Source organism: Pinus tabuliformis, chromosome J, assembly GCF_031772625.1.
Source record: "Pinus tabuliformis cultivar Carrire ecotype Pingquan chromosome J, CPIR1, whole genome shotgun sequence".
Classification (NCBI taxonomy): Eukaryota; Viridiplantae; Streptophyta; class Pinopsida; order Pinales; family Pinaceae; genus Pinus; species Pinus tabuliformis.
The window spans coordinates 738282931-738300863 of record NC_142295.1 but is presented as its reverse complement, the minus strand read 5'-3'; the positions used below and the strand labels follow the sequence as shown (position 1 = coordinate 738300863).

Below are 17933 nucleotides of genomic sequence, written 5' to 3'. Positions count from 1 at the left end.
AAGCCTCCTATTTCCTTGCGCTGTTTTCCCTTGGTGATCCAGCTGTAACCTTGTGTGACACTGATCTCACACACTGCTCCAACACACTGTAAAACTGCGCAAATCTCAAGGAAAATAAATTCCTTCTGCATGCAAGAGATTTTCTTATAGGAAAATTCTTGCAACTAATAGTACACTGTCCTTGCCTTTAATCTCAACTGGGTCTTTGTCTGAACTGACATGCATGAGTAGAGAATATTCAGTTATCTAGAGTACACTAGTTTCATGCATGCATGCATTAACTGACTGACCCACAATTAGTTCCTCAAACTGTTTGGAACTAATTTAACTGGACTTAACTCAGTTAACTGAGCTAACTAATTACAACTCAAATACAACTCATCCTTATCTCCTTAATTAAGGGATAACTGTTGCATGACTTCACAAAAACTTCTAGCTTGAATTTCTCCAACTAATTAACTCAATATGAATTAATTAATTATTTTCCAAGCAGCTGGTGAGGCTAAATTCGAATTTTAATTCAAGGACAAATTAAAATTGCAATATTCTTGTTGCCACATTTCAACAGAGTTTCCATGACAGTTAATACTATAGTTGTTGAATCGTCAAACACAAGTTAGTGGAAATCTCGAGGAACTACTAATAGAAGAAGAAGCACGAGAGGAAGTAGCAAAAAAGGATGAAGCTCCTTTTCTAGAAACTCATAATCTGACTCAAGAGGATCACCCCAAGTTAGTTGTTGGGGATGTGGAGGACCACATTTGCAACGTAATTGTTCAGAAACCTCATCAAGTATAATGCATAGAGTAGGAAAAGAGCTATCATCAAATACCCAAAACAATCATAGAATTCATGTAGTAGTCAACAACAACTAGGCAAAACATCAATCCACTGTTGTGGAATCATCAAGTACTATTAACGGTATAAAACTCAAAATCTTATTTGATATTGGTGCGACTGATAGTTTCATTTCATCATATGCATTAAATAAATGTGGGTTGGCAACTTGCAAGAAAAATGATTTCAGACAGGTGGAAATGGCTTCAAGAGAACTTCAATCCGTAGATTTAAGTGTTGAGGAATGCAAAGTTGATCTATGGATATGTTCGATTAGATTAAAAGTTTATGTCACAACCCTAGGAACTTACGACGTCATGGGGGTGGATTGGTTAGAAGCTCATCAAGCTTGGGTAGACTGTTACGGGAAAATAATTCTCTGCATAAATGATGAAGGAGAGACGATCCAAATCCAGGGTATTAAGAGGAAGGTATCTTTACGCTTCATCTCAACAATGCAAATGAAGTGTTGCTTAAGGAATGGAAGTCCGGCATACGCAGTTCAAGAAGTAAGTAAGGAGAAAAAACCATCCTTATCCAGTGTGATCTCAATTTCCGGATGTTTTTCCAAAGGAATTACTAGGATCACCTCCTGAAAGGAAGCTTGATCTTACAATAGAATTGAAACCTGGTACAAAACCAATCTCTAAAACACCCTACAGAATGACGACTCTTGAACTTCAAGAATTACAAATCCAGCTAAAGGAACTACTGGATATAGGACACATCCAACCTAGTACCTCGCCTTGGGGTGCACCTGTAATTTTTGTCAAGAAGAAGGATGGTTCCTTGCGGCTATGCATAGATTATCAAGACTTAAATCAAGCTACAGTAAATAATCGGTATCCAATGCCTCGAATTGATGACCTCTTCGACCAAATGAAAAGAGCTTCTGTCTTTTCAAAAATTGATCTACGATCTGGTTATCATCAATTAAGAATTAAGGAAAGCGATATCTCTAAGACTGCATTTCGAACACACTTCGGGCATTATGAGTTCACAGTGGTACCATTTGGGTTGACCAATGCACCAACAATATTCATGAACCTTATGAATAGTGTTTTCCGCAAATATCTTGACCAATTTGTACAAGTTTTCTTAGATGATATTCTCATCTACTCCAAAAATGAGAAAGAGCATGAAGAACATTTGTGAATAGTATTATCTTGCCTCAGGGAACATCGGTTATATGAAAATTTATCCAACTGTTCCTTCTTTCAGAAGCATATTCATTACTTGGGTCATATTATATCTGGTGAATGGATCTCAGTAGATCCTGAGAAGGTAAAAGCAATCATGGAGTGGCCAATACCGAAAAATGTGCATGAAGTGTGAAGTTTTATGGGTTTAGCTGGCTACTATCGAAGGTTTGTAGAAAGATTCTCTAAAATTGCAAATCCTATCACAACTCTCTAGCGTAAAGGAGTTAGGTATGAGTGGACCGAGGAATGTCACAGAGCATTCTCTGAACTTAAAAGGTTGTTGACTAGTGCATCAATCTTGCAAGTACCTAATATGGATAAAGACTTTACCATATGTTATTATGTACTGATGCATCTAGGCAAGGATTAGGTGCAGTATTAATGCTAAATAGCAGAGTAATAACGTATGCTTCAAGGAAGTTAAAGCCTCATGAAGAACTCTATGCCATGCACGATTTAGAGTTAGCCGTTGTAGTGCTAGCTTTAAAGATATGGAGACACTATCTAGTAGGGAGAAGCTTTATGCTCAAAAGCGACCACCAAAGTTTACAATATTTGTTTACCCAAAGAGACTTAAATGCTAGGCAAAGATGATGATGGAGTGAATTCTTAAGTTAGTATGACTTTGAAATTTCATACATTAGAGGAAAAGATAATGTAGTGGCAAATGCTTTAAGTAGAAGACCATAGATATTTTCCCTCATACCTATCAAGGTAGACTCAAGGAAGCGAATACTAGAACATCTCTTGAGAGACAGTTGGTATTTAAAAGTGAGGTCTAGGCTTGATAGGAAAAATCCACAAGAACTTAAGTTTGAGGGGTATGAACTAGAAGATGATGGAATTTTGCGATTCCATGAAAGGATGTACATATCTGATTGTGTGGATCTCCGAAATACCATTCTTAAGGAAGCCCATAGAGCATTTTATTGTGCAGATTCTAGTGTAAAGAAAATGTATGCTGATATAAAGAAACTCTTCTTTTGGGCAGGCATGAAACGCGACATTGTCCAATTTGTTGCAAAATGTCGTGAATGTCAGCAAGTGAAGGCTGGCCATTGTCACCCAACAGGTCCTCTGCAACCTCATGGCATTCCTATGACCAAATGGGAGATAATTTCTATGGAATTTATTATCGGGCTACCCCTTACTCCACAAAAGCATAATGCCATTCTGGTTGTGGTGGATAAATTAACGAAAAACGCCCATTTTATTTCCATAAGAGATACTTACGAGGTTGCTGACATAGCTCGGGTATTTATAAATGAAATTATCTGATTTCATGGAGTACCTAAGAAGATCATATTAGATAGAGATATATGATTTATTTCAAGATTCTGGATTTGTATGCAGTCAGCGTTAGGAACTCAATTAAATTTAAGTACAATTTATCATCCTGAGACTAATGGACAAATAGAAAGAGTAAACCAATTACTAGAAGACATGCTGAGGGTGTACGTTATGGACTAGCTAACACACTGGGACAAATACTTTTCTTTAGTTGAGTTTGCATACAATAATAGTTACCACAGTTCAATCGGGATGCCTCCATTTGAAACATTGTACGACAGACCTTGCAAAATACTGTTAAGTTGGGATAGATTAGAGAATCGAGTAATAGTGGGGCCATAATTAATTCAAGAGATGGAAGAACAAGTAAAACAAATTAGACAATGGTTAAAGAAGGCACATGATAGACAAAAGACTTAAGAGTTATGCTAATGCTCACAATACAGATAAGCATTATGAAGTAGGGGATCAAGTTTTCATTTGCATCAAATCAAACAAAAGCACTATCCGATTTGGAAAAGGGACAAAGTTGTCACCCCGATTTATTGGGCCATTCAAAATCATGGAAAAAGTTGGACCTGTCGCCTATCATCTTGCACTGCCACCCCACTTGCGTTAAGTTCATAATGTTTTTCATGTATCTGTTTTAAGACATCATAGCTGATAAATCTCATAACCTGCAATGTAAGGAACTCCAGGTATCGGGCAAGGGAACCATTTCGGTCAGACCATTACGTATACTGGAACGTAGGGTTCGACAGCTCAGGAACTGCCTGGTAGACCAAGTTAAGGTCCATTGGTACAAGTATAGACCTGTATCGGCTACCTGGGAAGACACAGAGACCATATGTCAAAGATACACCAATTTGTGTTGATTGTGTATGTTACTTTATTTTGAGTTGGATACTTAAGACTATTATTTTAAATTATCACATGTAAAAATGAGTTTTTATAGTACATGGTATATGTTATTTGCTTAAGCTCTGTGGTACGTGGACATCAATATGAAATATGTTATTTAATTAACTTTGCTGGAATATGGATACCAATATGAAGTTTAGTATGTGATTAACCTTGCTATGAAATCCAAATTATGAATTATGTTATGGATAAAAAATATATAATTTTATTTCATTTTGCATATCGACATGATTGATGAGATGGAAATAAAAGAATGATTATATTTAATATGAAAGCTAACTTACAGATATATGCGCTGGACATAGCCAAGTATGTTATGTGAACAACACAAAGATCAATACCTTAGATAGCAACATATGTGAAATGCACAGAAAATGTTATTTAAATACAATTTCTTTTGAATATATTAATGCATATGTGTGGACAAGTGTGTACATTGTAGATAACATATTTACCAAACTGATCACGTGATGACAAAATTCCAAGAACAATTAAGGCTCAATGAGATTCCATGATAGGGTGTTGACTTTGGTCCCACTAGGAGGGGTGGAGGTATTGCTCACCGTTTATCCTTAAAAAAAAAAAAAACCTGGAGTCATGGGAGAACTGTGCGAGTCACGCTTCCCTAGTCGTGTGATGAAGATTGGTGGATGCCTATTGGAAAATTAGGTCGATAAAGTCGACGCTGTCATCCTTAGAGTCTATGAATGGTTAGGTCAGTATAGATGATGCCATGACATACTCTAGTAGAGGACAGATAGGATGGGAGCGGAAGAGATTAGGAATGATAAGATGATTATAGAATAGCTTGGGAGCTCAGTTGGGGCAGGGTATGATTATTAAGATTGTAAAACTATAAATGTTCAAAACACAAATCCTACATAATTATACTAATCTTAAATAATTACTGATATACTACATAAACCCTAACTTCAGGACGAAGTTTTTCTAAAGGAGGGGTATATTGTAATGACCCATCAAATTACAGGGAACATAGGAATATTAGCAAGCATATGAGGCATGCATATGATAGCTACATATGCATGAACCGCATGTATTGCCCTAGTATACATATTGACTAATATGGAAAATGTCTAAGTTTAGGTTGATGAATCGATCATCGAAATAAATCCCTAACTCACTAGAATATATAAATATATCAAGTAGGGCCTTGATATGTGTACCACTCTTATATACCTATATATATCCTTTAAATAAAAACATATATATAATAAAGATACTAAAATATAAATGAAATTTATTTAAATGATAATTTGATTTATTTAAAATAAATAAAATAATTCATTTACATCTTAAAATAAAGAAATTTAAACCTATAAATAAAACAAACTAATTAAATAAGAAATGTAATAAAATAAAGTATTACTAATTCCTAACTCAATAAAGGAAACATTCAACATTTCATTTTAAGCAAGGATATAACTGCCTCTAGCCAAAATAAGGAAGAGTTGGTGGAAGGGAGGAGGAGACCGACAACAAGGTGGTTGGAAGGCGGTGGATTTAAACATATAAGGGAACAGAGGGGGACTGAAGGAGGTATGATCTTTGATTGTGGGAAATTTTGACAGAGAGGCAGAGTAAGAAGTTCTAACAGAGCCACAAAGAGAGATTGAGCCTGATTGTTCTTGGAATTTGGGCACGGGGGCTAGAAGATTTGTTTTCTGGATCTGGGGACCGTATAGGTAGACCCCAAATAGGCTGGGAGGTAAAGGGCGGTTTGATAATTGCAACAACGAGAATCTCCACTGTCTAAAATATCTTCAATTGATTCCAGGTATTCTTCTACAATTTCAATTAAAACATTCCAGTTATTGTCTGATTTCAATTTCACATTAGGAATTCACAAATTGTTTAGTTAGAATCTGGGAACTAAATTCACAAATTGTTTGGTTGAAATTTAGGGCACTAAAGGGTGCCACCAGATTAGGGTGAGGGATCAGGACATCCCCAAGACGACTTTCAGGTGCCACTATGGGCATTTTGAGTTTTTGGTCATGCCCTTTGGGTTGACCAACACACCTGCCAGTTTTCAGTCATGCATGAATCATGTATTCCGTGGGCAGTTGCAGAAGTTTGTACTGGTGTTCTTTGACGACATTTTGATTTACAGTCGGACGTGCGAGGAGCATTTGCAACACCTGAAGGTGTTGTTGCGCATTTTGGAGGAGCAACAATTTTACACCAAGCTGTCGAAGTGTGCGTTTGGGCTAACAAAGATGCTCTGCTTGGAGCACATTGTTGGTGTAGATGGAGTGAGGGTGCATGAGGAGAAGTTCAGGGCCATCTGGGATTGGCCAGAGCCTTGGAATGTGACTGAGTTGATAGGGTTTGTAGGCATATGCACCTATTATAGGAAGTTCATAAAGGGCTTCTCATAGTTAGCAGCGCCCCTCACAGATTTGACGAAGAAGGGGGATTTTGCATGAATAGATAGAGCGCAGTCAACATTTGATTGCCTCAAGGAGGTGATGAGTAGTTGCCCAGTTTTGGCACTCCTGGATTTCACTCAGCCGTTCACCTTGGAGTGTGATGCATCAGGTGAGGGGGTTGGTGCAGTGTTATCTCAGGAGGGACACCCCATTGATTTTGAGAGCCAGAAGCTCCTTCCGCATGAGAGGTCGTATTCTATTTACGACAAGGAGATGTTGGCCATCATGCATGCATTGGCCAAATTCCGACAATATCTGGTGGGCAACAAATTTCAGGTGAAGACTGATCACAATAGTCTTTGCCATTTTATGGGGTAACAGGGCCTCAGTGACAGGCAATAGAAGTGGGTCAGCAAGGTGCAGGGCTACGACTTTGATATTGAGTATGTCAAGGGAAAACACAATGTGGTAGCAGATGCATTATTCAGAAGGCCTTGACACTTTCACTCATGAGCATTTGCCATGATTGGAAGGCACAATTGTTGGTGGAGTACCCCAAAGATCAGCGGGCATGTGAGATTCTGGAGGGTACTCACACTGATGAGCATTATAAGGTGATGGCTGACGTCATATACTACAAAGGGTGCATATTTTTGGTGCTGGGTTCACAGTTGAGGGAGAGGATTCTCCATGCAGCTCATGACTCTCCATTATCGGGGCACCAGGGGTTCCAGAAGACATATATGACGGTCAGAGAGCGTTTCACATGGAAAGGCCTCAAGGGGGATGTGTTGAGATATGTGCAGGAGTGTGAGGCTTGCCAGAGGAATAAGGGGGAGTTGACCCATCCAACTGGGTTGTTGCAGCCACTTCCCATCCCTGAGGGGAAGTGGGAGAGTATCTCCATGGATTTTATCATGGGGCTCCCTACGGTGCAGGGCAAAGATTGTATTTATGTGGTGGTGGATCGGTTGACCAAATATGCTCATTTCTTCGCCATTCCAACACGGTATTCAACATCACAGGTGGTCGAGTTATTCTTCAGGGAGGTCTTTCGCTTGCATGGACTCCCTAAGACCATAGTCAGTGATAGAGATAGTCAGTTCATGGGGGCATTCTGGCAGGAGCTTTTTAGATTAGTGGGCACTGAGCTCACCCCCAACACTAGCTACCACCCACAGACGGATGGTCAAACTGAGAGGGTCAACAAATGGTTGGAGGGCTATCTACGGAACTATGTGACCAAGCAGCAAAGAGCATGGATTCAGTGGTTGCATTTGGGCGAGTACTGCTACAACACCACCCACCACATGTCCATTGGTATGTCACCTTTTCATGCCTTGTATGGTTATGATGCTTTATCTTTTGTTGACATTGTTTTTGGAGACATCCGGGCCCCAAAGGCCAAAGATTGGATCCAAGAGAGCCAAGATATCCTCAAGGTTCTCAAGGATAACATATTGACAACCTAGAACCAACAAAAGATGTATGCAGATAGGCATAGGAATTGAGAGACAGTTTGAGGAGGGGGAATTCGTCTTCGTGTGGCTACATCCATATCGTCAGTCTACATTGAAATAGAAGGGGCCGAGAAGCTAAAACCACGTTTCTATGGGTCGTACAGGGTGACTAGGAGAGTTGGGGAGGTGGCCTATGAGTTGGAGCTTCCACCAGGGAGCAAGATTCATAACGTCTGTCATGTCTCATGCCTCAAGAAGGTGTTGGGGTAGCATGTGACAACAACTATGGAGTTGCATCTGCTTGATGATGAGGGGCATTTGGTTCTGGAACTGGAAGCCATTTTGGAGACTAGGGAGAGTAAGCTAAGGAGCAGAACCATCAGGGAGTACTTAGTACGCTGGAGGAGCTTGCCAGATGAGGATGCCACTTGGGAGGGTGAGCACATACTTGAGCATCCAACATTGAAGTTACTTGGGGACAAGCAACATTTGGGAGGGGAGGACTGTAATGTCCTTTCCTAAAATAATTTACCTTAAGTTTATTTCCACAATGTTGGCGTTTTTGCTAGTGGAGCGTGGGGGCCACACGCATGGGTAAAACAGACTTGCCTAGTAGGGAATTCAAATTTCCAAGGGGGTTGAAAAGCTTGTTGGAGGGACCCACATGGGAAAGGAAACTCACAAATTATAAATAGAAGAAGCTCAACCACTTTTGGTGTCTTTTGTCAATCAAACTTACTTTTGTTGCTTGCGCTGCTTAGCCGGGTCACACTGCTGTATGGTACCGAGTTTTCCAAAGGGAGAGGTCACCCTTCTTTCGGTGGACTACGAGTGCCACCCTAGGGAGGTCAAATTGTACCATGTTGGAGGAGAGTTTGGAGGGATTCAAAGCTATTCACACAACCTTTCTCTCAGCCATTGTGTATTCCAGGAGGACACAGGAGGGGATCGCACTTGGCTCATTTTAGCGGTCTTCCGGGTGGTGATTTCGGGGAGAAATTTGGCATAGTAGCTTCAAGGGAAGATCAAGCTGATTGAGCAATTTTGGGGCGGAGGTTGCTGATTGAAGGCAGGACGAATTTGCACATCCAGAGCCTGTGCAGTAGCTATTTTTTGGGCAACCGTGGGGGTTGGAGGGAAGTGATTTGGAGCTGGGTTTTGCCAGGAGAAAAAAGGAGAGCTTTGGGGTAGTGAGGCTCAGAATTTTTCAATTTGGGAGTGATTAGAGGGTTTTTTCAGGGAGTTTGCAGACAAGCCGTATTTTCCAGCCATTGGAGGAGGATGTGGTAATTAGGGCCAAATTTCCGAGGTCAGAACCAGCCCAAACCCTTTTTGGCTTTTGGTGGGTTATTTGAGAGGAGCTTGGGGCTAATTTTACATAATTTTTTGAGCACCGGAGGTGGGTTTTCCAGCAGTATCTTTCCATCAAACAATACAGTTTTCCTGGGGCAGCATTGGGCATCATTGGAGCAGCTCATCCTCTCATTTGGGCATGCTATTTTATCACCTGGGCATTGTCAGGCTTGCCATTGAGACAAGCCTAGGTGCACTCCTTCCATACTATTGTACTCTTGCTCCAATTAGTTAATAAAATGGCTCGACTGGATGACATTTCCGGAGGTTTTTTGGGTGTTCACTGAATTTCCTGAATTTTTGTGTTGCATGTACTATTTTGCTTTTCATATCACTGTTTTTCCTGATTGGGAAAATTACAATTGGATAGTAAATGTTTGGATAAATTCCTATTCATTTACCTTAATCTGAAATATGAATCTAAACTCTTTACAGAACCAAAGTGTTTTATGGTGGTTTTCAACAAAACTGGTAAAATATGAAAAACCTATGGAGAAGGGAATGCCATCATTAACAAGAAATATGAGGAAGAAAAGCTGCTATAAAGATAGTTGACTGTCTTGTAGACCCTTCATGGACCTTAGTACACTTCAAGTTTCCTAAAGCTAAACTGCATTTTTCTCATGTCTAACGGCCAATAATGGAATGTCACTTGGCCCTTTTTTTAATTGCTTAATCTTTTTCAGGATTGAGAAGTGCAAGGGTTGTGCATAATAGTATATAGTATAGCTTGTTATGATTACAAGCTTGAAGCAACTACAAATGTTTATAGTGAATTCTAATTTTTAATATATTATTGTTATTATTATTGCCATCCCCTGAAAAATTTTGGGGTGCGTTCTCGCCATCCCGGGGATGTGTCCCCCATCCCCAAGGTTTCCCTGTCTTGAAAACCAATGCAACATAGAATTAAATATATTTATTAATTGTCCTCTATGGATCTTAACTTCTTGTCCTTTTTAAGTTAGGATATTTGTAAATGAACCTTGTTCATTTCAAGGTTTCCCATAGGGATTGAATCTCCTCTTGTTTATTCTTGAGATCCAGGATTTCATTGTGCACGGTATTGCTGGGGGGTTGGAAGGTATCTTGTGTTTTGGCATCCAAGACTTGCTTTTTAAGAAAAAAATTCTTAAACATCACCTCTGAAACCTCATTAGTGAGGCTGTGAACTTCATCCTGCAAATGTTCAATTTTCTTGCTCCAACTCTGTAAGTGAAGGGCCTGAAACTGCTCAAAAAAAGCCTTTAACCTGCTTTTCCCGGCCTGCTGGAAACTCTAATTTTGTACTGTAGTTGGTGTTCCCTTTTTGAAGCTGCTGTAGACTGTGACTTGTTTCCTGGTGCTGTTGGCAGAGTATGGGAGCCATTTTCTTAGTGCCTGTATGAGGGAAAGTGAGATTAGCGCCTGCTGTTAGGAGTAAGTGGGGTAGGAATCTACGATATGGTCTATGGGTGTAGGGTTGATATCAGTAGGATATCTTGAAGAACGTTTATATTCTCTGTTTTCTTAGGATTTCTTTCGGACATCTTTCTGTGAGTTTCCTTTTCTTGGTGGGATAAAGTATCTGTAAATATTTTATCCCCACTGTACTATAATTATTTCATTATATGTCAGAGCTGACTTATTTTCTATTTATGATGTCTTCTTGCAGAAATTGATTTTTGAAAAGCCGCCTCCTAATGTAAGAAAGATAGTGCTTGCCACAAACATGGCAGAGGCGAGCATAACAATAAATGACGTTGTTTTTGTCGTGGACTGTGGAAAGGCAAAGGAAACATCCTATGATGCTTTGAACAACACTCCATGCCTGCTTCCTTCCTGGATTTCTCGTGCTTCTGCTCATCAAGTAAGATATCTTGTTCTTGTCATGGTTGAATTGGACGCTTATTTGAATTTTGAGGACTGTTTGCTTATGCTACTTTCTATGTTTTGTAATAGAAATTATAATGAACCCTCTTAGAGTTTAGGTGTATCTGTCAACATTATGTAAATCGGAGGTAGAATGCACTGCTTAATTGTTCATACACAGAATACATAACGAACTTTTGATACACCTTACTAATGACAAGCCCTTTTCTTCTCAGAATTTTGTAAATCATTTCTAATGGATATCCAAAAATAGCTATCTTTAATGGTGTTATTGTATACAAAGATGTCACTACATTGAATCTTTTCCCTTTGTTGTTGGGCCTTGGCATTCTCTCTTTGTATATGGTCATATGTGATTGTTGCTGCTCTTTCTGTCTCTTTTGTTATCAGTTTTAAGTATGCAAGGTAAACAATTATAGGCTCTGCTATTTTAATATTTTGGCATTTTCTCTTTTGACATCCTCTGGAAGCTAGGTCTTGAATTGCATATCGATGATAATTCTCTTCTAAAAATGTCCACAATAACAGTTCAGCAAATCAAGTTGTATGTACCTATGGTGTAACTTTGAGACTAACTCTTGGTGCATTTACTCTGTGTTACTGGATCCACGTGGTCTTGATGCTGGATTTGCAGATCTGCATTTCAGATATGGATACAGATTTGGATCCACTACATAAACGGATCCCATGCTACTGAAATGGATCCTGTGCCAACTACCCCTCACATGCTGGATCCCAAGCAAATACGATTAGATTTTTTTTTTTGTTTAATGACATTTGTTAACCATTTGAAACCCTATAAAGCAAATAATCTCTTTGGATTTTAGTTTGATTAATCATTAGTAATTTGTAGGCTGTATTGTTGTATAAGTTATTATTTGCCTATAGGCTGTATAACACATGATGATTCTAGCAAGAAAGGTTTGACACGTCAAAAATTTAATTTTCAATTTTTATAAGGCTAACTGGAAAGCTTTGAGACAATACATAGATAATAATATATAGTGTACAATTTAATGTCCTCTTCTAATTAATTGCCCAAGGGAGGATGAAGTAGCCTATTCAACCCCGTAGGTTATAGTCAATGCTAAAGGGGGGAAACACATTATCCAATGCTTTTGTGGCAACATTTGGTAAATTGGGGTAATTAGGGGAAAACTTGTGAAGGAAGCCAAATTTAACGCTAAGTGGAGGGAAACTTGTAACCCATCAAATTAAAATAAGGAGAAGAGACCCCGAACGGAGTTTATAAATAGGAGAGAGGAGAATCATTATTCCATCATGGTTGATTGGATGTTTCTGTTTTGTGAGCTGAGGCTCCGAGAGTTTTAAGACCCTTTTTTCCTTTGATTCGTTTTGGTGGTCAAAGATTCCACCCTAGCCAATCCCCTCTCTTTCTGAAATTTGTTCTACATAATTTTTTGAGGTGCTTTACATCTTGTTTTTGGAAAGCAAGGGATAATTTTGTGAGTTATTGGCTTGAAAAGACACTATGGTTTTTGTGGCTGATATCTAGGGCAACGATGCAGTTTAAGACTATTTTAGGAGCAACAAACCTCCATCTAAGGTAGTGGATCCCTTCTAGGCCACTATCTGAAGCAACGTGTTCTTTTGAGGCAATTTTGGGAGCTGTGAGGACCTCTCTAGGGTTTGTTTGTGCCAACGCAGGGTCTTGAAGATTAATTGTGGCTATAGAACAATACTTGGGTAGCGTGGGTTCTTGGGGTCCCTTTTAGGGCTGTGGACTAACCTAAGGAAGCAACGAAACTCCTCCATGTACACCATTTGAGATAGCAATACTCTCCAAACATTACCCTGGGACAACACAGGGATTTGACAGTAAATTTTTGGATAGGGGGTTACCCCTCTTTGGCAGTGGGAGTTTTAGGAGTCCACCTGTAGCAACGGATAGATTTTAGAGTAGTGAAGGAAGCCACCAACTATTTCCTAAGACCCTGTTGGATAGTGGCCTAATCCTACAACAACACAAAAGGCCTGTTACAATTTTTCTCTTGGCAATAAGGTACAATGTGTGAAAATTCCAAAATTGAAATCCTATTGCAGTAACTGGAAATTATTCTTCTAATTGTTAATTAATTTTAACAATTTATTTGCTACGACAAACACTGAATAAATCACACTGCAACCTTCACAAATAAAACACTTTGGAAATAATATCACTGGAAACTGAGAAAATACTAGCACACACACCCAATAAAAATGACACCGTTATTTTTGGACTACAGTCCTCAGAAAAATCCAACTTGGGAAAACTAGTGCAGCAGATGAGGGTTTTATTATTAAGCACTAGTGAAATATGAGTACAATCTATGGATGCCCAACCGACAATCCAAACAACAAGAAAATCTGGCCAAAATTATTTAAGGGAATTACCCTTCTTCCACAAGCAACCCCAACACAACTTTCCTTCAAAAAACTTGCCCTCCTGAACCTTCTGTGTCAGCCTTTATGTAGTGCTTGCACAGGCCTTATGACGTCTAGCCTCTGAACTGCCTCTGATGAAGTCGTTTTGACTGTCGTTGCTGAGGAAATTGCTTCTTCGACACTCTGGAACCTATGTCCGGCCTTTGGAACTGAAAATGATTTTTCCTCCAGCTAATTCGAGTTGCTCTTCTGAAGCAATTGCGTAGTCTGTTTCCTTGCTTCATTGGGAATAACTCAGCCTTGTTGCTGTTGCCTCTCGGAATCTGGAAAACGTGCTCCAGATCACTGTCTCTGCCCCTCACTGACTTTGCTTCCTCACTGAAGCTCGAACTCTCTGGCAATTGATTGCTGCTACTCTGGAAAATCGAATTCTCCAACTGAATTTGGTGTGTGTTCTCCATCACCACATCGATCCCTTCTTATATCTTGTTGTTGGGACTCCAATGGCCAAGATTAAATCTTAATCGATGGCTCAAATCATTTCTGGATCGACCCGTGTAAGAATCTAGAGAATTCTAACTTTGACTTAATTAATTCTGATTAATTAACCGGTTTTCCTAAGTTTAGACTTATGAAACATTAAAAAATTGGTTAATAATCTAATTAAGTCATCTCTAGGTGGAATTTCTAGAAACAATTTCTGGGTTCTGGAGATCTCATGTATTCTAGTCTCTCCACCGAATTTCGTGGCTAGAACACATCCGATGCTACAGAAACTAACGCTCCCTCTTAGTGAGGATTGTGTTCTCTCCAATGTTGAAAATATCGGTATCGACAAAATATCGACGAGGGTCCAGAAAACATCTTATCGACCATATCGGCGAAAATCGGCAAGCATAAAAAATGCATAATATATATATATATATATATATATATCTTTAAACATATAAAGCAATAACAACATGAAATAAATACATTGGCACATAAATATATAGAAAGCACTGATATATATGATGTCCAATAGAAATGATACATCAAAGGTGATACCAAATCCTGCTGAAACCTAATAATTGTCCATTCAAGGACTCAAATGTGGAGAGCCAATACAAAATAACATCACATATATAAAAGTATCTCATCATCATGGGTTATATGTAGCAAAACAAATAAAACTAGCAGCTATCTATCTAAAATCACTGCCTTCTCCCCCTTTTACGAAAAAACATGATGGGTTGTTTGCCAGGCTTGCCCCTAGTAGTAGAAGGCCCTGGCCCTGCGTCTGCACCTAATGTCAAATAATGAGTGCTAGGTATGGAGCTGTGCTCTCCTATATCTATAGCAGATGGTGTTGATGCTGATGCTCCCACAGTGTCCTCCTCCTCCTCTTGCTCCTCCTCCGAGTGCTGCTCCTCCTCTTCCTCCTCCTCTTGCTGCCCCTGTTCTAATGGATCATCTGGCTCTAACCATGAAGGTGATTCCTCCAAGATGGGCTCCTCAGACTCCACCCTCCACTGAGACAATACATCGATATTGTCTAAGGAAATGGCGTCTGGATCCATTTCTATTTGCCTCACTCGAAGTCGGATGTTGTAATGCACATACACTAAATCATTGAGGTGTGCGAACTCCAACTTGTAAGAGTGTCAAAAAAAATAATGAGTCTTGGCTCTTGACTCTTGACACTTGAAGGTCACAAATTAAAAATTAAAATTACAATAAGTGTAATTGTTCAACTGAAGGCTGGAGCTCAAAGTTATACCTGTTGTGCTTTTTTGCGTGTATTTTTTCAAATACACTCCAATTGGGCTCACACCTTGAAGAGCTACATGTTTGACTCAAGATTCTTATGGCCAATTTCTGCAAATTTGGTGCCCTTGCACCATAGCTTTGCCACCAAATATTTACAACAAAATAAAAGAATAAAAAATCCAAAAACTTAAAACATAATTAAACTTTCAAATAAAAGTTACATAATTGAATTTAAAAAAAATAGAATTATAAGAAAGGAAATTCTAAATTGGAAGTTCTAATTTCTAATGAGTGATGACTTGTCACTTACATGGCATGAAGAGGGTCCTTTCCCTAATAGCATCATCAAAGCTAAATAGGCCAACACAATCCCGATAAAACTGTATCTCGCGATTGATTTTGCTACGAAGCTCAGGATTAGGTACCATCCTATGAATATAGGAATGGAGCCCTTCCATCACCTTGCCATCAAAATCAAAGCCGCATTTGTATGTAAATGCGGGGTTGAGGAAGAGTGCTGCTGCATGAATGGGTCGATGAAGCATCCCTGTCCACCGACTATCAATCACATCCCATAACATCATATGCCTATCAAGGCCAGCAGAACCCTTGTCTGCATAATAAGAACGAATGGCCTCCTTGGCCCTATCCATGGCCTCATACAATTAAGCCATTGCAGGCTTCTCCCCATCTACCAATCTGAGAGCCTTTACTATAGGTTCACTAACTGAGTATGCTTCTTCTACTCCACGCCAAAACGTCTCAGAGTACACCATTTTTGCAATGGCTTTCCCGCCCTGTTTCCTGCTGTATCTACAATTACGCCAGTCATCAGACAAACATTTGCTTCAACTCGCACTGACATCGAAGCAAAGACTGAAGAGTAATAAAGTTTGTGGCAAAACGTGTAATCGCAGGACACCGCAACTCCTTGTTTCTAGTGAACTTCCTCATGAGGCTAAGAACAAAAGCTTGGTTATAAAATAAACTTGGGGACGCTCCTAGCCATATCAACTGCCTCCTTGATGAAGGAGAGTTTCCCCATATCCTCAAGTAACAAATCGAGATAATGTGCTGCACAGAGAGTCCATAACAATGTGCGATGCTTCTCCATAAGCATCTTGCCGGCAGACACATAATTAGCTGCATTGTCTGTTATGACTTGCACCACATTCTGCACACCAATCTCCCGAATGACCCATCTAACAACTCACATATTGTTGCTGCATCTTTGATATGTTCTGATGCATCCACTAATTTAATAAACATGGTACCTTTATGTTAAAATATGGTATGTTCTATGCTTAGAGTAGTTTACTTATTTTTCTTCTTATTAGCCACAGATTAGCAATCACATATACATTAAGTAAAGTGCAGATAGAACATTAAATGATTAACAGAAAACAAGCCAAGACAAGAGACACAAGATGTGGCGGCTAGCCAGGGAAAAACCCCAATGCGGGGAAACCCTTTGATCAAATCTTCTTTTATCTTCAATAGTTCAGCAAAGAGAAATAGTACAAAATCTGAATTCTGTAATTTTATATCAGCAGCAACAAACCCTAGATCAGCAAAGTCAAACTTGGTCAAACTAGCTGAAATTGACCTCTAAAATACTTGGTCAATTTTTGGTCAACTTGTCCTTGAACAACGTGAAGAAACAACCCTTGAACAACCCCAAAAGTTCAGTCAATTTGCAGATTTCTGAAGTCAACTTGCAGGCCTAAACTAGGGCAGTCAAACCAGAGTTCAGATCACCTCGATTTTCGTGCCAAAAATTGCAGCCTGCCTAGGAGAGGCAACCACACCCAATCCGCACTTCTGGAAGGTCAACGCTGGTAAAAAAGATGACCTGCTGCCCTAGCGTCCTCCTTTCTGCGTCGTCCTTGCCCTAGGACGTCTTCCTTTTAGTCACACGTGTGTGAGAGAGAGAGGCTCCTTTTATGCGTAGGAGAGAGAAAGAAGATGAGTGAATTGAATTGTCCAAATGAGGAGAATGCTCCTTGTATTTATATGCAAACGTTGAGGTTGAATAGACATGACTGTTGGGCTTCTGAGCCTACATAAGTTTGCTCGCTGACCTTGACAATTTGTCCATAATCAAAATAAATTCATATCTCCATAAATACTTATCGGAATCGGATGATCTTTAGATCAATCCTACACCTTTTGATGAGAGGAATCTAGGAAAAATATCAGAAGCCATAAATAAGGTGATCCACATGAAGTTTGGCCCTAGTTGCCAATTTTAACACTCCCTCTCAACTAGGGAGAACTTCATTTGCATTCTGTCAGACCATCATTGCTATCCATCCATCAAATGCACTGTCCTGTACAGCTTGACCCCACTATGTTGCTCGAACTATGAAGAAGAAGAAATGATTGAGGATGTATCATACCGTCCTCCAGTGACCCGAAGTCAGTCTCAGAGTGTGAACCACTCTCACCGATCCCAGATCAGTATCATTGATCCC

The 17933-nt window shown here is 39.5% G+C and overlaps 1 protein-coding gene across 4 annotated transcripts in view; it reads left to right on the top strand.

Moving 5' to 3' along the window:
• The window catches only part of LOC149228836 (DExH-box ATP-dependent RNA helicase DExH3-like), a 374845-nt gene that overhangs the window by 203727 nt on the left and 153185 nt on the right, over positions 1-17933 (top strand). For all 4 annotated transcript variants that reach the window (XM_089378388.1, XM_089378389.1, XM_089378387.1 and 1 more), the window contains one exon: positions 11108-11302. In XM_089378388.1, coding sequence (XP_089234514.1) covers positions 11108-11302 — 195 coding nt within the window. The remainder of the gene's footprint in view (positions 1-11107; positions 11303-17933) is intronic.